The sequence below is a fragment of the Nilaparvata lugens genome, chromosome 4 (assembly GCF_014356525.2).
Source record: "Nilaparvata lugens isolate BPH chromosome 4, ASM1435652v1, whole genome shotgun sequence".
Taxonomy (NCBI): Eukaryota; Metazoa; Arthropoda; class Insecta; order Hemiptera; family Delphacidae; genus Nilaparvata; species Nilaparvata lugens.
Window position 1 is genome coordinate 17,413,384 of NC_052507.1, and position 25,082 is coordinate 17,438,465.

The 25,082-nt window shown below is 34.2% G+C and overlaps 1 protein-coding gene across 1 annotated transcript; it reads right to left on the reverse strand.

Moving 5' to 3' along the window:
- Positions 1 to 374: 374 nt before the first annotated feature.
- LOC111049860 (beclin-1-like protein) lies at positions 375 to 23,211 on the reverse strand. The gene is made up of 9 exons (XM_022336038.2): positions 22,792 to 23,211; positions 22,191 to 22,351; positions 9,754 to 9,905; positions 8,919 to 8,976; positions 7,468 to 7,655; positions 5,424 to 5,697; positions 3,663 to 3,880; positions 2,704 to 2,836; positions 375 to 593 (listed from the first exon to the last, which is right to left on the reverse strand). Exons 1-8 carry the CDS (start codon positions 22,901 to 22,903, stop codon positions 2,716 to 2,718), a joined length of 1,284 nt encoding a protein of 427 aa, XP_022191730.2. The 5' UTR covers positions 22,904 to 23,211; the 3' UTR covers positions 375 to 593; positions 2,704 to 2,715.
- Between the last annotated feature and the right edge of the window lie 1,871 nt (positions 23,212 to 25,082).

A 25,082-nucleotide genomic window follows, 5' to 3' on the forward strand; every position in this document is an offset into this window, starting at 1 on the left:
GGAGTAATGTATTTGAAATAGAGTGTATCTTTAATCTGTGGAAGTTATTAAAAACATGAATATATTTCTACTTTATTGTTTTTTGTTGTCCTGAAAAACTTTTGGATGTGACAAAACACGGTTTGATTGTTACCTCCTCATTATATTCGAAAAGATAATGAGTTGTTTAGTCCAACAGACTAAGAGCCTGGACACACAGAGAGCGATCTGCGGGCAAGACAGCGATCAGAGCGGTCTTAGGTACGGTATCTATATCTATATCCTCCTACTCTATATCCCAGAGAGATTGTTCTCTCTGTGTTCAGGACCTAAGAACTATTTTTTTTAAAGATAGGCATATTCAAAGGCACAATATTTATTGAAAATACATGACATTCTGGTAAACTGGTATATTATTTATTTGAGTCAAAATTTAGTTGATATAGGAAGTAATTTACAAACGTACACGATTTACAAGTTCAACTGAATAACAACAATTAATATACATAACAAAACTTCAACTAGAATAACCTGATGAAAGTACAATGAATCAGTCTAAATTTCATGGTGTAAGTGTAATAGAAAAATTGCAAATTGATGTCAATCCAAGACACCTGAAACAAGAGATAAAACGTTTAGTATGGAACAAATAAAGGTTCGAACCCACTAGAACGTATCATACCATGACCGTGCCCGTACCGACACATGCAAAAAAATATTCTTTGCATCATTTGATATGTAATGCACCCATTAGACCGTTCCGTCACCGGCCAAGCACGGAGCGTGCCATGCACGTCCAGGTCAACATTTGTCAGCCAGTATATTTTGTCTGTGACGGAACGCTCCTTGCATGGCACGTGACGCCTGCAAACCCCGTTGTAACCGCGTATGCACCGCGTTGGTAACCAGTTCACCGCTACATTCACTTGCTAACTGACGCGTTCCCAACAACTTCTGACCGGGCATCATACGCGTATCATACGCGTATCATACCCGTATCATACGCGTACCATACGCGTAATGTACTGGCATAGACCGCTGTTGATCCGGTGTAGTGGGCATAGTTGTTATTTTACGTGCCTGGCATGGTCTGACACGGTCCGTGTCTGATACGTTCTAGTGGGTTCGAACCTTAACACAAGATAAGATTTTCTTTTCAAACATTTCACGCAGAATCTGTCGCAAGTCACAGACTATTTTATTGATTAACTTCAATATAGATCAATAGCAGACCATAGATAATAATACATAAATGTAGGTACATGATTTCTCTGACATTTTATGGACATACATGATTTCATAAGATTTTCATTGGACGAAAGTGTAGTTCAATTTTCTTCGTTTAGTAGGTGAAATACGGTCAATAATTACGAAAATATGACTGAGAGAAGGTTACTTGTAATTAAATGAGACCCTCGAGGTCAATATGGGCGATTACCAAATGTTTGTAATCTATGTGCTTGTTTTGTTGAACAAAGAATTCGAATTCGAAAAAAATAATTGTTGATTTTATCCATTAAAAAACGGTCAAATGGTCTGGGTGCTTGAGTATTACTTTCATCATATAATTAATTGAACTTAGAAAAAAACGATAAATAATTGTCATTGAATCATAGAAAATGAATAATTGCAATATCATGAGTCATTCCAAAATATGCATGATGTTCTATTCTCAATATTTAATAAAATATTATATGAAAATATGGGTAAATGATAGTTTATTAGAATTGATTTCTCAGAGGAAACTGATAATATATTTTTCCTCCACCTCTTACTTTAATCCCTGGAACATAATACTAAAGAGTCACTTTTTCGATCTCGGGAGGAAAAACAGGAAAACTCCCTAGAGTGTGAAGTAACTCCATTTAAATAACATGGGAAGCATCTCTATTTTAAAAATGTACATTTCAAATAGGTTAGAAGGTCTAAGCTCAGATGAGGAAGCATATAGAGTAGTCATTAAAATAACTAAATTCAATACCTCAACCAGACATTTGATCAATATATGAAATTTATGTTTGTATGCTAAAATTATTAAAAACTTCACATCACTATACTAGAAAAATGTATAAATTATTTTTTATCCCATGTTATTCAAAATACCAGCCAACGAATATTCCTCATTAATTAATCAAATTTGAAACGGGAACATCATCATAGCAGTAGTTGTGGCGGCCATTGTTGTTACAACTTTTGTCGACAGATAGCGCACTGCGCTGTCGGCGGAGAACTGTGATTACAAGCCAGCTGTTTCTGTTTACTTTTTAGATTATGTTTTAACATAAAGTTTGGTCAAGTACGTTTTTGAAAATTATTTCATTTGCAGTTTTTATAAAAATGTAGGTGGAGGAAAAATGTTGTGTATATCACGAGTGAAAAATGTTTTTTCTCTCTCAGGAAAATTGTTGTCCTCGGCTTAGAAAATGAATGATTGCAATATCTCATGAGTCATTCCAAATATGCATGATGTTCTATTCTCAATATTTAATAAAATATTGATAAAAATATGGGTAAATGATAGTTTATTAGAATTGATTTCTCAGAGGAAACTAATAATATATTTTTCACACTATTTATCAGAGTTGGGTTATAAGAGAATGTCTCTCGCCATAAGAATATGCTACCGGTTATCCAGTTCTTTTCTGTTAGAATTGGTTTCTCAGAGGAAACTGATAATATATTTTTTACACTATCAGTGTTGGGTTATGAAAGAATGTCTCTCACCATAAGAATATGCTACCGGTTATCCAGTTGATTTTTGTCGAATTGAGAGCACACGTAAGCCAAAGCCCACTTCAGATTGGTCAACAGAAATTTCAGTGCTTTTGTCCACTGCTCTTCCGAATTGAATTGTGTTCTGAAAAAAGGAAATAATTATAAATTTGACACTAGGCCACTAGGCAGCATAACTGTGAAACAACATGCATTATTAATACTGTATTACCAATTGATTATATGTTGTATTGTAAATATAAAAATATTAAATATTAAAAATGTATACAGACTAATTATTATTGAACTAAAATTCTAATTAAATGTTCATTTATTCATTTTTTTATTCACAAATCATAATTAAAATATGATTGGGAGAAGACAACGGGCATAGCCCAAAACTGTCTTCTCCCAAATTTTTACAAATAAAAGTTTCAAAAAAGAAAGATTTCACTTTTCACTTCAAAAAGTCCAATTTACACTTCAGAACTAATGACTGAACTAAAATTTTTAAATTTTGTTATTTTAAAACTAATTAACAACAAAAATATTTCACTCAAATCTCTACAAATTGGAAATTTTTAAGTAATTTTACAAAATTTTGAGCCAGAAAAAAAATCATGGTTGGGTTGTTTTTTTCATATACCCTCGTATATTCCAGTATTGTCCTTTAAACAATCTGTATACCGATGGAAATAAATTAGAAATTGCATTTGTTGGAATGCTAATTAATGAATAGCCTAATTATTATGAAAAGAAAATTCTAATTAAATGTTGTAAATCAACCCGATGACTTCTGCTACTGCAAATATTAACGTGGACTTCACTATAGAAAAGGATATCACAATAATTGTAGCGAGTTATTATTGAGAAATTGTTTAAACTTGTTTATGCAAACAATAATAATCAAGTTTATAATTATTTCTGAATCCCAAATTGCAACATTCAAAATCAAGCACAGTCTAACTTACTTGATGGGATAAGAATGTTTGGAGTGAGCGTAGTCCTCGATTTTGCCGTTGTCCATCTTGTAGGGTATCTTGAACGTCGAGTCTCCCTTCTCCACTTCCTCCTTAAACTGATTAAGGCAGTCGAGGAACGCCACCATCGCTGCGTCGAACTTTGTGTCCCACAGGAATCTGAATCCGCCATAACCAAACAGAGGTAGGTCTTTTTGTTCAGCAAGAACCTGAGAATTAATAGTAAAAAAATGAATTACTGAAGGGAAAATTATCAAGGGAATACAAGGACTACCTTATTATTTTATCTACCAATGTTATTACATTAGTCTCATTTGCATTGTGAATAAATGAAATGAATATCATTATATAGAGCTGCGTATAGACTTTTGAACCACGAACACGCGTATTTTGCTTCATATCAGCTGATTATATACGTATTTGTACAGAAACGGTGAGATACAGATAAGCTTAGCATTATGTGATGGAGAGCGTAAAATGGGCGTGTTCGTGGCGAATACGTCTGTACGCAGCTTAGCACGAAATGTTAAATAATAATTAGGTGAAGTTGTTTTGATACTCAGACACTAGGAAGAGGAAAGCCAAGAGCTTATCTGGTGATTTATTCATTAACATATAACTTCTCCTCATTACTTCTCTATTAATCGCAGTCAAGTGACGTCATCCAAATTCAAAAGAATTAGTGTTTCTAAATCATCAGGTTATCTGCCTCACCCGTTATAATGGTGTTACTGATAATGTTGATAATTAATCAATATGAAAGTGATGTTTGGCTTTCAATGACTCCTGGTTTTACAAGGACAATTCATCCAAAACTAGCCAAATCTATGCATACTCCATGTACTAATCTACTTTTCTTGTGTATATTAAAAAAATTATTTGAATTAGAAATTTTCAATAATGTTTTTTCGAACATTGGTTTACCTTATGAGGGATTGGGTAAGTTCTGGGAACACGGTAAGTGGTGAATTGTTCCAGTTGTAAATATTGTTCCATGTCACGTGACATTAAATCACGTGACTGGTGCAAGACTGCTTGTTCCCATGGAACGCCACTTCAAAATCTTTGGTTGAAGCTTTTGGCGCGCACTTTTAAAGTTAATTTCCCCCAGTGTTGTTTACTAGCTACGTAGATGAACAAAGACTGCTGTACAAACTTACCTTCTAGAGAAGTGTGCACTTCTTCCACTTCAACACTCTCAAATATTCTATGAAGAAGAAATCATTTAAAGAATGGTTATCAAACATTATTTCGTTGATTTATTGGTTATGTATTATGTGGCTATGCTATGGTAGACCAACTGTCTACAAATTTAGATACCATAAATATGTATGGTCATATTCAAGTACATTGTACAAACAATACCTGCTAGCCACCCCTGTACATGAATATGTACTTGATACATACCGTATTGATTATTTTTATTCTATCCTTATATACCTTGGATGAACCTAGGTCTACCTCATAGGAGGTTCAATCATATTTTATCGACCAATCAGAACTGTACGATGTGCTAGATTGTGAATGCAGCGCGGTCACAGTGCGAGGCAGGATTTATTTACCGGTAACTAGATTTTGGAACATTTACTGTGAGAATGGCGGAACTTTTTATCGGTAAATTCTAGCTGGAACAATTTACCGTGTTCCCAGAACCTACACATTGATTTATTTCTTAGAAATATTGATATATGAATGAATTTCTTTCTATGAAATATTGGTATAGCTTGATGTAGGAATGATTGATTGGTCTACCTTTATATAGGAATGGTTTCCGTAGGGCACCAGCCGGTACTTGTCGAAGGTGAGATTGATTTTGCGGGCGAGTGCGGTGAGTAGCAGGGCGGTCTGGCCCCAGGCGGCGTTGATCTCGCTCCACTCGACAGGGGCGCTGGGCAGCCGCCCCAGGCGCAGGTTGTTGATGGTGCCAAAATGGCCGCTGTGCCAGATGTGGAACGTCGCGTTGAACACATTTGTCTTCTTCAACTTCTCCAGGTGCGCTTCCGCGTACGCCAGCTGGCACTTCAAACTGCCAAAAACACAACACAATCTCAAAATCAAATCAAATTCATTCACAAGCCAGCAAAATTTCAGCAAGAAAATATATAGAGTGCGGCATCATAACTTCCTTTTTCAAAGCTTTATAAAACGCATTGTAAGAGTCAGAAAAGTTTTATTTCATTTTCAAAATGTAAGTATGGAAGAGTATTCGAAGAGTATATATATATATATATAATGGAGGTGATGTTCCCCACTCTGGATACACTTAAAAGTACCTATTTATAGTATGGGATATAATATTTGATACCTATATTCTAGCATAGGAATTTTTAGCAAAAATTTCAAGTTGATTCATCAATATAATGTTGTATAATAAATTTATTACTAAACTAGCATTTCTTGAGTTTTCAAAGTTATATGTATTAACGTTGAATATGTAGGTTTGCTTTTTTGTAGATTTTGACCTTTTTGTTTGTTTACAATTTCATACTTTTCCTTTTTCTTTTAAGATTAAGAAATCAATAAGATTCATTAACCAAATAAGATTTGTTTTTTAGTTTCTCATCCAAGCAGGTTCTGTAACCTTTGGGTCATTATCCACAAAATGTTAATTATAGAAATTATTACACTGTAGACTAAGATTCATTCGAGCATTTTCAAGTGAGTGTTGGAATGTATATGCTTATGCTAAGGGTACATTAAATGAATGTAATAATTTATAATGAATATATTATGTCTTATGATGGATAATAAACTTGATTTGATTTGATATCAGCCTTTCAAGCATTGCCGGCTTAACTCTGGCAATTTCCACCTATATGTTGTTCTTCAAGCCTTGGAGGGTCTTCGGACGGTTCATATAGACTTATATATTTTGGATTCCAAAAAAAACATTAAAAAATTACACTGGGGCAAATCAGGAGATCGAGCTGGACATTTAATTGCAAATCGCCTCTAATTGTTGAGATGAGGCATTCTGGGAAGTATTCCTTCGAAACAGCCATTTTGCAAATCAAATTATATCCATCTTGTATGGATGGAAATGAACGTCTTCGTGAAGGACCGTCCTCACAGAACGATCAGAGAGTCTAAGGGCAGGCGCATGTTTGCGTGCTGAACGCCTTGGCGATTACAAAATTGAAGCGCTCACTGTTTCGATGTTCTCACGTGTTCCAAAGGCCGTTGGACTTTAGATCTTCGATTTTTTACTACCTATTTTTTCTAAATGTAGTAGCCCACGAAACAATTGATTTCCGGTCTGGAACACTGGCCAATAGGGCTAAATTAAACCGATTCCGAAAGGCGCGCTGTGCTGCAACAACTGAACAGCCACTCGAAAAGTAGGCCTCAACGGCGAGCGCAAGCTACGCGCTGTTCAAATGCATAACGGCGGCTGACCTGTGCAACAACAAACTTTAAAACCACCCTCTCGAATGTGACTATTAACACTCCGCTATGTCATCAACTAACTGCATAGTAAGCAATTCAAAAAAGGAAATTATGATGCCGCATCCTGTACATACAAACAAAATTGTAAATTGTATGCATTGGAGTTGAAGCTCTTAAGAATTATGGTTATAACTACAATTAAAAAAAGAATGGAATGGAAATTATAACATAACGCTATGTCATCAACTAACTGCATAGTAAGCAATTCAAAAAAGGAAATTATGATGCCGCATCCTGTACATACAAACAAAATTGTAAATTGTATGCATTGGAGTTGAAGCTCTTAAGAATTACGGTTATAACTAAAATTAAAAAAAGAATGGAATGGAAATTTGAACATATTCGTTACCTTTCCAGTTCGTCTTCTGTGATCATATATTCTCTTCTGTGTTTACTATATTCTCTCCAATATCTGTCTTCTTCTTTTTCCAATCGCTCCTTCTCCTTTCCTTGTTCCTCTATATCTCTTTCCATTGCTTTCTCTTCTTGCTGCAAGGCGGCGAGTTCATCCATCAACCTTCCTTCTTCAGCGAGCAACTAAAAGGAAACAACATAATAATTATTATAAATTACCAATAATTTAAGAATCAACTATGGTTATTCACAGTCGTGAGAATTTGAAAATGGTGAATTCAATTATATTGGATCTAAAAGAGCATTTAGTAAATTTATTTTCTATTTAGATCGATCAAGTGACTTGACCGATATAAAATAACCATGAATCAAATTGGTTCATATGAAATAATTGAATATTACATTGATTTTCAGGATTAATTGTTGTAGGGGACTTGCTGAATTATTCGATAATCTATCATATCGATGCGTACACGAATAAAAATAGCTTCAACACTATCGAATATTGAATAATATGTTATCAAATAATTCATAAACTAAAGATGAAGTTTATGTTTAGACTTTGGAATATTTTCATCAAGAATTTATTCATCACAAAAATTCAGCAATCAAAGGTCTGAAATCGATACGGGTTACACAGTGAAGTATTTCATTCACGTATATCATGTATCATTATTTATTTACATTGAAAATATACAGAAATCAAATGAATGATCGGGAAAGGGTTAACAGGCTCAGTCCAAAACTGTCCGTTCCCCAAATTGTAATATGAATAGTTCCAAAAGGTGGTAGGTTATGCTTCTTCATTTTTCTTGAAAAGCTTTTTTCACTTTTCTTGGATTAGCTTGAAACTAAATCTAGGAAATGAAAAGATAAAGTACAACTGAAATTCTAATGTAATACTATTCTGTAATAATATTGATAAACGTTTGAAAAACTGATGACAGTCATTGAGAATGGTGTAAACTGTGCCAAATTGAATGCATTATGTACTAAAACAAACCCCGTTATATAGGTCAAAATGTTATTCTTTATTTCTTACAACAAGTAGATAATTAAAATATTATAGTGAGAGGAAAAATGAGGTAACCTTGTGCTATTCCTTTCCCTAATTTAGATAAGGTTACATACAAAAATAGTATTGTTATTCTCAAATACATATGTATGTTATAGCAGGTTGGAAACGTGTGAATGTGAACTAACTAAAGATGAATGGTAGCACAACTTCAAGATATTTTGGTAGAATAACAGCTTGGGTTTGATTGATGGATGGAATATTGGATATGAAATCTGGCAGTGAAAAATTCGAACAAATCGTAGCTAGAGGCTGTGAGTCAGAACTAGTTGTATTAGAATTAAATTGTACCATTGTAGTCAATAAGTAATAGTTCAGACAAGGTTAGAGACAGTTCGCTATCAGAGGAGAATTTGAAATTTCTAACTTACATTTTTTAGTTCGTTATTCAGTTCTTCAATGCCTTCTTCAGCGCTCTCACTTTCCAGCCTAAAATCAAACATGGAAGAGTAGAAATTAATAATAGACCAAAGGCACAATGTCAATAATAAACTAGAAACACCATGTCCAAGAAGTTGACGATTGGAAACCCAGTCAATAATTTTATAGCTTGAAACTAAATCTAGGGATTGATACTGTAAAGTACAACCTAAATTCTAATAACGTATAATAATGCACACTACAGACCTCTATACATTCAATTGAAAGAAGACTGGTTAAGTCTTCAGTAGCAAACGTTTATTTGTTACACATTTTTCAGCGTTATCAATACTAACTGTGATTATTTATGAAAGTAAAATAATAATTATTTTAGATTCTAATGTCTTCGTGAAACTTACTTTCATTTCCAGTAACAACCTACTTTAACATCGAGATTACTTCAAAATATTTTTTTAATTTTTACGCTGGATGCAATCAGAGACCAAGCAAATAGCTTCCTTTTTCTAATCTGTGTTAAAACTCAATTCTTAATAAAATAAGAATAATTATTTTTTTAATGTATCTTGAATTCTACCTACTTTAGGTAGGACCTACAACCATATTACCATAGAATAAAATTCAAGTAAGTTCTAGCAATCTCAATGAATCAATAATAAAATAACTCAATCTCTATAAAGTAAAACCATAGAATAAGAATAGAGAACTTTGTAGTGTACATAGTAAATGGAAACATTGCACATATAACTTTTCCATCCAATAAAAACTCCTGATTAATCACAAACGCTAATAATTTCAAGTCTATAGGCTACTATTGGTGCCACTTACTTTTTCAAAAATTTACTGTAGAGTGACCACTCATCTTCGGTGAGTTTCAACTGTTCGTCCATGAGATCGAGCATCGCATCTGTGCATTCCTCGCAAAGCGGGTGATCGATCTCAGAATTTCCCGAAACCAAATCAAAAAGCCCGGCTGTCACCTGAAAAATATCACACAATAACACTTATAGTAAACATTTGAGGGCTCAACCTGTCCTATTAAGGGCTCTCTCTCTCTCTCTCATCTATGTATAATAAATCATTCCATGTATCAGCTTGCCGGATCTGGAATCTGTTGCCTCCAAGCCTCCAACTGTGAAGAGTATTGGCGATCGAGCTCTGTTTGGCATGGCAGTATTGAATTGGCTGGGATCTGGTGGCGCAGATTAGGCTTGGGTCGGGTTCAGCTTTATTTTTATTGTCTATTTACATTGTATCAATCTACATGAATTTAACTCATTTCCATCTTTTATGCAACTACAGATACAAAAATATTTCATCTTAATATATTGTTTTATAATAATTATTATACTTTGTAAAATCTTTATTTTTAGGGTTGTTTTGTGTGCATGTGTGAGTGAATGGCAACTTGATTAGATCTTCATCTCTTCATTTCTGATAGGTTTTCCTATAGATTTATCTAGTGGAATTTGAAATATTGTTTCCAATTGTATAAATAAATAAAGTTTAAAATTCTCTTTTATTATATGTTATTGTATTTTGATTAATAGTTTTATTAACTTATATTAATCTTATGTAATCTTATTACATAATATGTAATCTATTTTTCCTGTTCTTATGTAAATTTGTCTTCTTTTGTAAAGGGTTGTGTGGCAGAGAGGACCAGGAGTCCTGATTCCGCCCTAATAAAGGCATATAATCAATCAATCAATCTCTCTCTCTCTCTCTCTCTCTCTCTCTCTCTCAGTAATAAGGAGCGCGAAGGTCTGCTCTGTGCAATGTATCAGATAAGGTAGCTGGTAGCTGTGAGGAGAAGGTGTTGAAGAATAATGCATTTTTTCAAACGCGTTAAACATAGTGGAGCGACGAAGGTAGGGTAGAAGGAAGCGAAGTCATTCAGACGAAGCTACTCCTAACTTTTGTCGATTGACTATTTTTGGACTCCAATGATGTGTACACGTATAAATAAATAATAAATGAAAAATAATATTAATCTTTTGTCTGTTCATCTTCAATTACTTTGGTTGAACGTAAAAATATTGAAATTCTTGGATAAATTAAATTATTTCTTAGTATTGAATTTCATTTTTTTCTTGTGTTACGTGGCTAAGCAAAATTATTTAGTTGTAAACTAAGAAGAAATTTACATTGAATTAAGAGAAACATTAACAATAGGATTAAGAGTAAGTGAAAGAACATGCCCTCTGTGTGTTGGGGGAGCTTTTAGTCGAACATCGGACTCAACAATTAGTTGAAAACCAGAATCCACGTCCACAGTATCCCTGCTTGTCGTAGGAGGCAACTTAGAGAGACCCCCTTTCCAAAGGCCTATTTCTCCTTCAGACTGTGCAAAGGCTAAATAGGCTTATCATGTCAAACGTCTTTTAAAGATTGCTCACAGAATCTTGAGCTTTTTTATAAGTGCTCCACCAAGTTATCCATGTATGAAATGTGTGTTTCAGAAATCAAGAAGAAACTAAAACTAGCACGAGTCAGAAAGGCGAAATCTCTCCGAGATCCCAACTACCGCCCAATCAATCGAATAAATCATAGAAAGAGGGTTCCCAGGGTTCCAGGTAAGAACAACTAATTGCTAACAGTTAATTAAATTTGTCAAACACTGTCGATTGAACTCTTTGAGAATTTTGTAATTGAAAGAATTCAAGTTTCATTGAAAGTTTTAATAAAGTTTGAAAACTCTGCTTCAGACATCTGTCGATCACTTTACTGTTTCGAGTTGTGCAGCATGTCTGTGTTATCGAGTAGCTCAGTAATTTCTTAGTATTTGCGTTTGTTTGCGAGCACGTCCAATTTCCTTGTGACAGTCTCCAACTACAGTAGCCTATAGGTTACGCTGTAAAGGACAGTTATTGAAGTTATTGAAAAACGATAATTGATTTGATAGAATATCTGCAGTGATTATACAATATTGTAACTTGAGCAAATAGTTGAAGTTGATTTGAACTTTTTCAAATATTCGATACATCAATTTCCAGTTTAAAGCTTGTGTACAGTTTACCAGTAATTGGTTCGTGATAGTTCATATTATAGTACATAGTTATACCCAAGGAAAGTAAAATAGATACTACAGTAAATTAAATAGTTATACATTTATTGGTATTGGATGTTCAAAACGTATTATAACCTCAATTCCCTTATAGCTGTATTTATAACAGAAAAAGTTGAAAACATCTTCAAACTTTACTAGGCCTACTACTAAAACATTACTGTATGCATTTTCTTTATGTTCCTAAATTGCAATATTGTAAGTCCAAATTGAGATCATGTAAACATTAGCAATATTGTACATTGAGATTTCGAACTCGAAAAATCCACTCATTCTCAATTATTGTTATTAGGCTATTTGAAACTTTTACCAGTACTCTTGTCTCTATTTCTTCCCACGATAAAATGATAAAATACGTGTTCTGTTTCAGACAATGAAACAGATGAGTTGGACGGCCTGGATGACTATTATAAAATGGTGCCTGGCTCAAATGTGCTGAACAGCAACCATGCATCACCCGCACCCTCCCCAACGCCTACCAGTGCTGGCAGCAAGGAGTACACCAGGTAACCCCACTTATTCAAAGTTAACCAACTTTGTTTCTTTTTCAAAAAAAATCCAATATGGTAACAGTGAGGAGTATAATATGGCGGCAGAACCGATTAAGCAGTTTTAAGAAGCTATAAAAGTGACTCAGAATGTTTAGAGAATTTTTTTTCCGAATCGGTAAAATAATAGCATCTTTCAGAAGACTGAGATAATGTACACTATTAAAAAACGAAAATTGGAGTATGTAGGACACATAGGCTAATGAGGAATGAAACTAAATGCAAACTGCTGAAATGTGTACTATAAGGGAAAGTTGTTGGCACGAGAGGCGTTGGTCGGAGGCGTATATCTTGGTCGAAGATTTTAAGAACTTGGTTTGGAGTGTCCACCCCCGAACTCTTCAGAGCAGCTGTCAACAAGTTAAGGCTGTGCAAAGGCTAAAAATAAACTTTATATATATATATATATATATATATATATATATATATATATATATATATATATATATATATATATATAGTAGGGTACCTACGCTTTAAGGCCTAGGCCGGAAAGAAATATATATATATATATATATATATATATATATATATAATAATAATAATTGTTTACTAAGCACTTCCGAAAGCAGAAGTGGAAGGTCATAGCTCTGGCAAATCTGAGGTAATCTGAATATCAGGAAATTGTACTAGTATTTTTATTTTTTATTCTGATTTGTCTAAATAACCTGAAAGATTATGTTCAATTATGTGGGAGGTTGAGTTTATACTTTTTTATTCTTTCAAATAACAATAAAATGATATTATTATAAATGTTTTAATTATTGAATAATGAACACAAATAATGAAATGTTTTTTGATCAGCTGTTTTTTGATCACCGTTCTTAGTTTCATGTTAGCGGCTGGAAAGGGTACCTACTCTTTACGGCCTAGGCCGGAAAGAAACCTGTTCTGACGTCAGACGAGAGTCGTCTGCAAACAATGTCTTTCAGATCTACGTAGGGACTGGAAAACAGCTGCTTTCTGTGCAGTGTGGCAAAAAATAAACTTTCTACTCGTGATATTTTTCCAAGTTTTTTGATTTGCATATCATAAAGCTATCAAAATGAAAAAGTTTTCTCAGGAAAACATTTTTTTCTGAACATTACTTTTTGAGATATGAGCGACTGAAGTTTAAATTTTTGTGACAGAAAATTTCAAATTCGGTACGATATGAATTCATGAGATTTAGATGATGGATTCTTCATGGTATTTTTGATCTAGTAAAACAAAAATTTTCTGAAAATATCAATTTTTGAAAAAGTTATTCAATTTACCAAAAACAACTCAAATAAAATTTATTTTTGGTTATTCTTAGTAAATTGAATGGCTATCTTAAAAATTGATATTTTCAGAATTTTTTTGTTTTACTAGATCAACAATACCATGAAGAATCTATCCTCTAAATCTCATGGATTTATCTCTTATCGAATTTAAAATGTTCTGTCCCAAAAATTCAAACTTCAGTCGCTCATATCTCAAAAAGTAATGATCGGAAAAAAATGTTTTCCTAAGAAAACTTTTTCATTTAATAGCTTGATGATATACACATCGAAAAACTTAGAAAAATATCACGAATAGAAAGTTTATTTTCCTACAGTTACGTTGAAAAGTGGCCATTGCTGCACTGATTACAGAACGCAAAGAATCACTTTTCCGCTCTAGTGCGGGAAAAATTTTGCTGCACAACAGATTTGCAACATGGCAACGCAAAATACTTAGTAGGTTATATGGAGCAACAGTGCAGCAAAATCAAAATGAAGTTGGTAACAGTGGGCTGCTATAGTGAGCAGAGGTGCAACGAAGGACAACGAGCAAATTATTACTATTATATATTATAACCAAGGACAACATTTTTATTCAATTTGACAATAAATAAAGGTTTTTATCAATAATAAAATTACACAGAAAAACATTTGATGCATTTCAGGCTATTTTACCCATAATTACCCACTTTTCATATTCAATGGTAACTGTAGGAAAAACTTAATGTGAAATACGTGCGCAAAGTTCCTCTGCTGCACTCAACAAACCATTCCGCCCTCGCCTACGGCTCGGGCGTAAACGTTTCTTTCGGTGCAGCAAACTGTCACTTTGCGCACTAGTTGCACAAATAACTATTTTAGCCTTTGCACAGCCTTTTTCCATCGACTTAGCTGTGTGCCACTCTTTCTTTATTTTTCTATCCGACGGCCCATCTTGGCCCTATTTTTACTTCTTCTTAGACCAACCCAAGGTGTGATGTGGACCGTGCTGATGGGTGGTGCTTTTATAAGGTGTCTCTAACTACAGGCGCCCTCCTGTAGTATTCAGCCTTACCTGGACATGCGGGGCTCTGTCTGGGTCGACTCTACTTTCATAGATGTTTGTGGGAACGACATGAAAAAACATAAAACCAAAGGCAACTCTAGAAGTTGCCTTGCCTTCAAAACCATCGGGATCTGCCCCATCAGGGCAGGTTCCTCAATCTGGAATGGGTGCTTCAGGAGCACAGGAGGTTCCGTTGCACTCTTATGTAGAGGCTATCAATATTGAGAAGACTTCTACTGATCACGACAAGGATGAGGTAAGCTCAATCACACCATTTCAACTGGAGAGGGAGGATGATGTCCAAAAAAGCAAAAATCCGCAGGAATGCCTGAGGATGCAATAGAGCAACCAAACAGTTTGCGGGTGGAGAGACCAAACCTCACCACTGCTCAAAGAAGGGCGACCATTCAAGCAAAACTTCTTGAGAGAGGTGAAGCTTTTGACCCTGCAAAGTTTCGGAGGGGAAAAAACAAAAACCCAAGAGACCAAAGATGGGTGAAACTCCAGGTACAAATGTGGGTCAAAAGGCTGAGTCGAGGGAGGCCAGACGCCAGGCGCCCTAGAGGGGATTTGGCGACCCCTCACGCAAAATACTTAGTAGGTTATATGGAGCAACAGTGCAGCAAAATCAAAATGAAGTTGGTAACAGTGGGCTGCTATAGTGAGCAGAGGTGCAACGAAGGACAACGAGCAAATTATTACTATTATATATATATATATATATATTTTTTTTTTTTTTTAAGATTACGTCCTAAAGACTCCAGTCATGGAGTATAAGACAAGTCATGTTATTACATAATAATTCTAACACTAAGTAGTTCAACCTAGTTTAGGTTTGAAAGGAATTCTTGTACACTATAAAAAGCTTTATCAACTAAATATTTTTTCATTTGTTTTTGAAAATCTTCAAATCATCATTACTTTTCAAGATTTGAGGTAGCTTGTTATAAAATTTCCTACCAATATAATCTGGTTTTTGTTCAAATAACCTACTATTGTGACCCATTATATGATAATCTGCTCTGTTTCGCGTATTATACTCATGAACATCTGAATTCTGGATCACACCACTCGTTTTCACATGCATTACAACTTCATATACATACAAAGATGGCACAGTTAATAGACCAAGCTTTTTAAATAAAGGCCTACAAGAGTCTAACCTATTCACTTTCTCTATACATCTGAGTGCCTTCTTTTGAATCTTAAACACTCTGTCCATATTTTGTTGAGATGAATTACCCCATACTAAAATAGCATACCTAATATGAGATAGTATAAGTCCATGGTAAGCAGTTAACAGTAGTTTTTTATCATTCAGCCTAGCAAGCTGCCGCAGGACAAATACCCCAGATGATATCTTATTACATATCCTCTCAATGTAAGGATGCCATGTTAATTTCCTGTCCAATAAAATTCCCAAGAATGCTACTTTCTCTTCTTGGTCTAATTCATTTTCCTCTACAAACACATTTATTTCTCTATCCTCTACTGAATTATATTTACTTTTGAATTGTAGGAATTGACATTTCTTACTATTTATTGTTAATTGCCTTTGCTTCAAGAATTGGACAATTGACTGTACTCCAGTAAAAGCATTTATTTCTAGACTATCTAATAAATAATTGTTAAAGATAAGCGATGTGTCATCAGCAAACAACAGAGCTCTGTGATCTTTTAACTCTTTTGGTAATTGGTTCACATACAACAGAAACAGTAAGGGACCCAGAATTGAGCCTTGAGGTACTCCAGCCTGGACCTCCAGTTTTTGAGATTTAATTTTTACTATTTCATTCCCATCCACCTTGGTAAGCTCAACACACTGGTTTCTACCTATGAGATATGATTCAAACCATTTTAGTTCTATACCATTCACACCTACAGTTTTTAGTATTTCCAATAATATTCTATGGTTCACACAATCAAAAGCTTTGGATAAATCAAGAAATATTGCGGCTGCCTTCTCACCTGAATCTATTATATCTATTAGTCTTTCAACAAGGGATACTATTGCAGTCTTAGTAGATTTCCCTTTCTGGAACCCATGCTGTTCATCACATATGAAATTAATTTCTTCCAGGTGCATCAATAACCTATTTAAAACTACTCTTTCAAAAATTTTACTTATTACATTTAGAATACTAATGGGTCTATAATTTTCAACTCTTTCAGAATCACCGCTCTTGAAAATTGGCAAAATTTTTCCTTGTTTCAGATCATCAGGGAAAATACCCTGCTCTAGTGAAGTATTAAGGAGATGCAATAAAGGGTCCAGTAATTCATTTTCACATTCTTTTAAAATTTTGCTTGAGACCCCATCCAATCCTACTGTTTTTTTGTTATTCAAATTTTTTATTATTCTTGACAACTCATCTCTTGATAATGGATGAAATTTAAATACCTTTTCAATTGGCTCAGCATTTAATGTAGTTGTATTATAAGTATTAGTGTTCAGTGACTTTTGGAGATTATATGCAACCTGTTGATAATATTTATTGAAAAAGTTACAAATGTCTATACTATCATCCATATAATTTCCATGTTCATCGATTATCCTAGGGACATTAGTAACTGTATCTTTTTGAGCTGCTCTCCTATTTCTATTAATTACCTCCCAAACAGCAGAGTTAAAATTGGTACTAGTTGTTAATATTTCAGCTGTTTTCTTACACTTAGCTTTCCTCACTTCTTTTGCATAGTTTTTCTTTAGACATTTGTATTTGACCTCACTCGGAACATCCCTCACTAATTTAAATTCCTCATAAGCTTCCCTAACAATATTTCTTTGAGTAAGAATATCTTCAGTTATCCATTCATCTACTTTGTTTAATTTACTTTTTACTTTGACTTTTTTTATCGGACAGCATACACTAATGTGAAATCTTAGAGTATCAATGAATTGCTTATATTTGTAATTTAGGTTACAACTGTTATAAACACTACTCCAATTTTCTTGAAGCAGTTCCTGCTTCAAACAATTTATATTTCCTAGCTCATATTGCTGAATTTCTTTCACAAAAGTTTTTTTTCTGCTTGGATTCTGGCCCTGCAACTTAACATCTAAAATTTGATAGTTATGATCTGATAGATCTGAGCTACCTAACCTGACATTACAACCTTCTATATTTGTGAGGATATTATCAATAATTGTCTGTGAAGTTCGAGTTACTCTTGTATATTCGTGGACCTTAATTTCTAAATTATTCATATTAATAATATCTCTAATATCCTCTGTCATTTTATCCTGCCTGGCAAAATCGGTATTGAAATCTCCTACTACTATAACATTTGTGAAACGAGCGGTTGTAATTTCCAAAAGTGTATGGAGCAGCTCACAAAATTTTTGCCAGTCTCCATTTGGTGACCTATAGATACCTAACACTGCTACCTCAAATCGATCATCAATTTTTAACCTTAGTCCCGTCACCTCTAAATCCATCTCAACAGAAAATCTCTTAACAAAATCCAGTTCATAAGTTTGGGTATGTTTAGCATTGCTAGTGAATATACATACACCACCACTTCTATGAGCTATTCTACAAAATTCTGATCTCAGTGAATAGCCTGGAATCCTAACTTGATTTATTTCCTTTATTTTTAAGCCATGCTCTGTGAAAATAACAATGTCAGGATCCTCCTGTTTAAGAAATACTTCTAATCTGTCAATTTTGTTGCGAAGATACTGAATATTTTGATGATAAATACTAAAAACCTTACCATCTTGTGCTACTCTATCTCTAGCATTTGTAGCTATTTCCCTTTCCCTGTTTTGAGCCAATTTACTAAAAAATCGTTATTTGTTTTTTTGACTGTTTTTAAACCAGAGGATTGCAAACGGCTTTCAATCAGCTCTGCCAATCTATTACAAAAGATTACTTTGCCAGATCGATTTAGATGCAACCCATGATTAGTGAAGTTATGTCTTTTCAGCCTTTCATTTAGAAAACAAATCCCCAGTTGTTTAGAATTCTTATTTTTAGGCTGTTGATTGTATTATGGATTGATTTGTTTGTCGAATTGATTGCTTCATTTAATTCTGGCCTATCAAACCTATTAGGAATAGTACTTATTATTAAGTTTGTTTTTTTGCTGAGTGGCACAATTTCCTTGATTTTTTCTGTTACTTGAGGAAGATGATTCAAGTTAGGTTCATTTATATTATTTGAGCCACCCAGTACAATTAGATAGTCATTTTCATCAAAGTCTTTAGTTTGTTCCCTAGCTGACTCTACAACTGCATTAATTGATGCACTTGGCTTGAAAAAACATTGGACATCAAATTTATTTTTTAATCTTTTATCAAGGAGATCACTGCAATCACGTCCATGACTGGACGTCAGTAGCAGAACTCTCCCTTTCCTATCTTTATTTCCCTCAGCTATATTTTTGGTTGCTGTCTTCAAAACCTCACTGTACGTTTTATTTCGACCATTTTCAGAGCATTTCCCATCATTTAGGTTAGATTCTATTTTTTTGCATTTGGACGGAGGTTCTATCATACATTTAGTATTATCAAATTTAGATTTTAGTTTCTTTATTTCCTCCGACATTAGACTACATTGATTTTTTAGATTTAGTATTTCTTTTTTATGGTCTTCATCTTGTAATTTTATAATCAGTTCCAAAGATTTAATTTCTTCTACCATCCCTAACCTTTCTTCCTCAGACGTTTTTAGAGTTACTTCTAATTGGTTTTTTAAGTTAGTGTGGCTACTTTGTAGTTGAGCAACTTTTTCGGCTAAAGTAGTTTGAAGAACTGGGGTTTTTGGTTTTGGCGTTTTTGAATTTTGGTTTTGGGAACGCGTAAGTACTCCCGCTATGTTTACATTTCTATTATTAACCTTCGGTGTTCTACTTGAGCTCATCTTCCTATCTAAGAAATTAAATTACTTGCAATAATAATAATTGATTTATAAATGATAGGATTTTAATTTGGTTATAATTTTAGGCAAGTAAACTATCTATGTTTATTTTTAAATCTCGAAAACCTAACCTCAAACTAACCTCTAAACGGTGTTTGGCTTATTAAAATAGAATTAAGAATTGAAATCTAAAACAAAATGATAAAACGTGATCAAGAAACAATTAATAATGAAATAAACACAAAATTTGTACTTATCCGTGACTATTTATAACACAAAATCTTCCAAAACCCAGGAGCGAAATTATGTAGGACTTTCATTCACAACCTCTCAAGGTCAATTCCTTCTCTTTTCAACAAAGGACAACATTTTATAACCAAGGACAACATTTTTATTCAATTTGACAATAAATTAAGGTTTTTATCAATAATAAAATTACACAGAAAAACATTTGATGCATTTCAGGCTATTTTACCCATAATTACCCACTTTTCATATTCAATGGTAACTGTAGGAAAAACTTTATGTGAAATACGTGCGCAAAGTTCCTCTGCTGCACTCAACAAACCATTCCGCCCTCGCCTACGGCTCGGGCGTAAACGTTTCTTTCGGTGCAGCAAACTGTCACTTTGCGCACTAGTTGCACAAATAACTATTTTAGCCTTTGCACAGCCTTTTTCCATCGAATTAGCTGTGTGCCACTCTTTCTTTATTTTTCTATCCGACGGCCCATCTTGGCCCTATTTTTACTTCTTCTTAGACCAACCCAAGGTGTGATGTGGACCGTGCTGATGGGTGGTGCTTTTATAAGGTGTCTCTAACTACAGGCGCCCTCCTGTAGTATTCAGCCTTACCTGGACATGCGGGGCTCTGTCTGGGTCGACTCTACTTTCATAGCTGTTTGTGGGAACGACATGAAAAAGCATAAAACCAAAGGCAACTCTAGAAGTTGCCTTGCCTTCAAAACCATCGGGATCTGCCCCATCAGGGCAGGTTCCTCAATCTGGAATGGGTGCTTCAGGAACACAGGAGGTTCCGTTGCACTCTTATGTAGAGGCTATCAATATTGAGAAGACTTCTACTGATCACGACAAGGATGAGGTAAGCTCAATCACACCATTTCAACTGGAGAGGGAGGATGATGTCCAAAAAAGCAAAAATCCGCAGGAATGCCTGAGGATGCAATAGAGCAACCAAACAGTTTGCGGGTGGAGAGACCAAACCTCACCACTGCTCAAAGAAGGGCGACCATTCAAGCAAAACTTCTTGAGAGAGGTGAAGCTTTTGACCCTGCAAAGTTTCGGAGGGGAAAAAATAAAAACCCAAGAGACCAAAGATGGGTGAAACTCCAGGCACAAATGTGGGTCAAAAGGCTGAGTCAAGGGAGGCCAGACGCCAGGCGCCCTAGAGGGGATTTGGCGACCCCTCCCTCAGCGGTAAGACCTACAAAAAAGGCCAGAAATGGAACTCATGTAGGTCTCGAGGACCAATCAGTCTGAAGAGACTGTCAAGCATATCATACTGGATTGCGAGAGACTAAGGGCAAGGAGAAGGGCTCTGTCTGGCTACCAGATGATTAATGGGGTGTAATATAGGTAAAAACTCCTGGATCTTGTTAAGGGCACAGGTATGCCCAACTAACGTACTTGGGACACACAATAAGCTCAGGATGACGTGTAAGGTTCTTTGAACCTTTGGATCCTTGAAACATAATTGAAAGAATAAAAGAAAACTGCGAGGAATTCACACATCAAGGAAGAGGAAGCGGCAGGAATAAAATATAATTTTAGGCTAAGACTCTGCCAAAAACATTTTTTCAAGTAAACTAAAGTTGAAAAAGAAAATGTAGCCTATAACTAATTTATGTTAACCTACACAAATTGAGTGGAATAGTTTTATGTAATGCAATATTACCTATCAAATAAAATACAGTATTATTAAATTTGAAGCATTCAAGTTACTCTAGTATTAGGTGATGTTATTGATAATATTAATCCACGAACTAAGCTACAAAGTTGAAGTATTCTTTATTCCACCAAATTTCAATTGTAACATTAAGTCCTGAAGGCACTCTAAAATTTCAGGAATGCAACTACAAGAACTAGCCTATATACCGGTATACATTATTTGAATGTAGGGGTGAGTTCCGGGTAGGGTAAACACGTCTGATATCTACTATGTTCTATCTGCTAGCCTATGAATGTAATTTAATATAGTAGAGCTTGATACATCTAAGATTAAAGGAAACAAAAAATTGAACAGTTAATTTTACAGGGTACCAAGTGAACCCATACCGTAGTCGCATAATAAATACCTTCTGATCAATACACGTAAATCAACACACATCTATTTAGAAGTCATTTCTCTATTCAGAAAAATAACGTGAACTTATAGTAAGCCCATATAATATTTTTTCTAATAATCAAACGTTAATGACTCACTACTCAAATTACGTAACATACTGCAATTGCGATTCTTAATTAAAATTGAAGAAATTACCTTCATTTTGTGACTGAAAGTGCCAGTTTCACCCTCACCACCAACCAATGTGAAATCATTGGTCCCATTGCCTGACTCTCCAAGTCTTGAAGCAGGAATGAGGTGATCTAAACTAGCTGCTTGCGACTCCAAATCGACATCTGTACTTGCATAGATTGGCACTGAAATTTGATTAAAATTAGTTTGGTGACATTGCTTTCTAAATTATTTATGGTTTGTTCTTTGTAGATCATATTTGAACTATATTATTTTCAAGCACATTGATCTTCTGTGTAATAAATTAGTTGGAAATAAAGGTCTAACTGGATTAAAGAATACCGTATCTATCAAACTTTTCCTTATTTGTATTTATATGTTATGAAAGGCAAACTACCACAAAAGCTATAGTACTTATAAGTACTAAGCTTGTGTTTAATAGAAATAATATATTATAGCCTAATGCAATAAATACTTTTTGTAGGAAAAATAGCTCTAATCAAACTATTCTTAATCACATGCTGCAATATTCTAAACATTTTGTTAGATATAAACAGGATTGTTATTTTTACAACAAATAATATTAAAGTCAAACTTTATATTACAATCAGGTTACTGTACTTACAAGATAATTCTGCCAAAGTATGTTCTCCCAAGCTATTGAATGATGTATGAAGTTTCAAAGGTTGGGAACAGCTTTGGCATACGTAATGAACATCAATTCTATTATCAACCATTGTAAAGACAAAAATCTGTTGAATAGGCTATGCGACTTAAGTACAAAAACACAAGTTAATCAAAACAGTCAACAAGAGGGTGGCCTAGATTTTAGTTATTGTAAAGAAACTGGGGTTGAAGAATTATTAAAGTGCACACTATATTTACATAACAAATTAACAATTAAATTATTCTGTAGCTGTCAACTTAAAAATAATCTAAACTAAATATATTTATTTTCTTAAAACACTAGATTGTGGTTGTTCTGGTTGAAAACTGTCCAGAAATAAAAATTTTTGTTTCGTCTGTCTGCTTTTATAACAGTGCCTCATGAATTGGAATTTACACTTTCACTCAGCTGACTTTTTTGAAACCTTCCAACATGTCTGGACGCAAAAAATTAGAAATCTACCGATTCTACGTCCTGAAACTTTTCTAGAATAATGAGTCACACAGAGCTACAGGTGAGCATTCTGTTAACCATGAGAGTGAATTTGTTGCAAATGTATAAGGTAGTGAAAAAGGGTCGTTTGGGGGAATTAAATCTGAACACGCAACATTTTTTGTGCATTAGAGTATTGGAAAACTCAATTAAATACAAACAATTTAACCCACTATAGTGAGGTCCACGTTATACTGGTAGGGAAGAAAGACAGAAAAACAATGTTGCCAATCCTCATTCTTCTCAATGCCTTTCATAGACGGTAGCTGATACAGGTTTATTGATGTGATATCAACTGCTCATTATCCTTTGGAATAATGAATTATATTTTATTAAGCAATAAATAATATTTTTCAATAATTTCATAATTAAGATGAAATATTTTGTTAATTAATTATTAATTTTACATTGTTTAAAGACAATCTGGCAACAGAACAAAGTGACAAAGAGATAGCGCTATCCTCTTTGTTGAATGATATACAAAGATAGCAATACCATTGCTAATCAAACACTGCCATTATAACGTGGATCTCACTATAGCCCTGCAGCTTTTTACAACGATTTTTTATCCAAAAACCACACATTTTTGGCTCCTCTTGCAGTTCTTTGAGTTTTTTGCCAAATTGAGCCATCTGAGATGTCTGTGCATCTGTGTACACGATATCTCATCTCCCAATTAACGGAATGACTTGAAATTTGGAACTTAAGGTCCTTACAATATAAGGATCTGACACGAACAATTTCGATCAAATGCGATTCAAGATGGCGGCTAGAATACAGAAAATATTTTCAAAAACAGGGTTTTTCGCGATTTTTTTCAAAAACGGCTCCAATGATTTCGATTAAATTTATACCTAGAATATTCATTGATAAGCTCCATAAACTGTCACAAGTCCCATATCTGTAAAAATTTCAGGAGCTCCGCCCCACCTATGCAAAATTCGATTTTAGATTCCCAATTATCAGACTTCAGATACAATTCAAACAAGAAAATTTGAGCAGAAAAGATTGAGCATGAAAATCTCTACAATTAATGTTCAGTAAAATTTTCACTTAAAATTGAAATAATATCAAAATTCGAGAAAATGTGAATATCCAATTAAAACTGTAAGTTGGCAACTCTTGATTCTATCAAATGATTCACTATGAAGAGATAGCAGACCTTGTATGTCTCCAGCGTTATTTTCCTGTCACCAGCTGGCTCAGATCTTTGTTTATAAGTAGACTTGAGATGCGCGTAAACACTAGCGTCAGGTGATCAATATTCATGAATATTCATTGATAAGCTCCATAAACTCTCACAAGTCCCATATCTGTAAAAATTTCAGGAGCTCCGCCCCATCTATGCAAAGTTTGATTTTAGATTCCCAATTATCAGACTTCAGATACAATTTAAACAAAAAAAAATTGTGTGGAAAAGATTGAGCATGAAAATCTCTACAATTGATGTTTAGTAAAATTTTCACCTAAAATTGAAAATAATATCAAAATTCAAGAAAATGTGAATATCCAATTGAAACTGTAAGTTGGCAACTCTTGATTCTATCAAATGATTCACTATGAAGAGATAGCAGACCTCATATGTCTCCAGTGTTATTTTTTCTGTCACCAGCTGGCTCAGATCTTTGTTTATAAGTAGACTTGAGATGTGCGTGAACACTAGCATCAGGTGATCAATTTTCATATCGACAAGGAAGTTGTGTGAGTGCGCCACACCAGATTTTTTTGTTAATAACATTAAGAATAAAATGGTATAA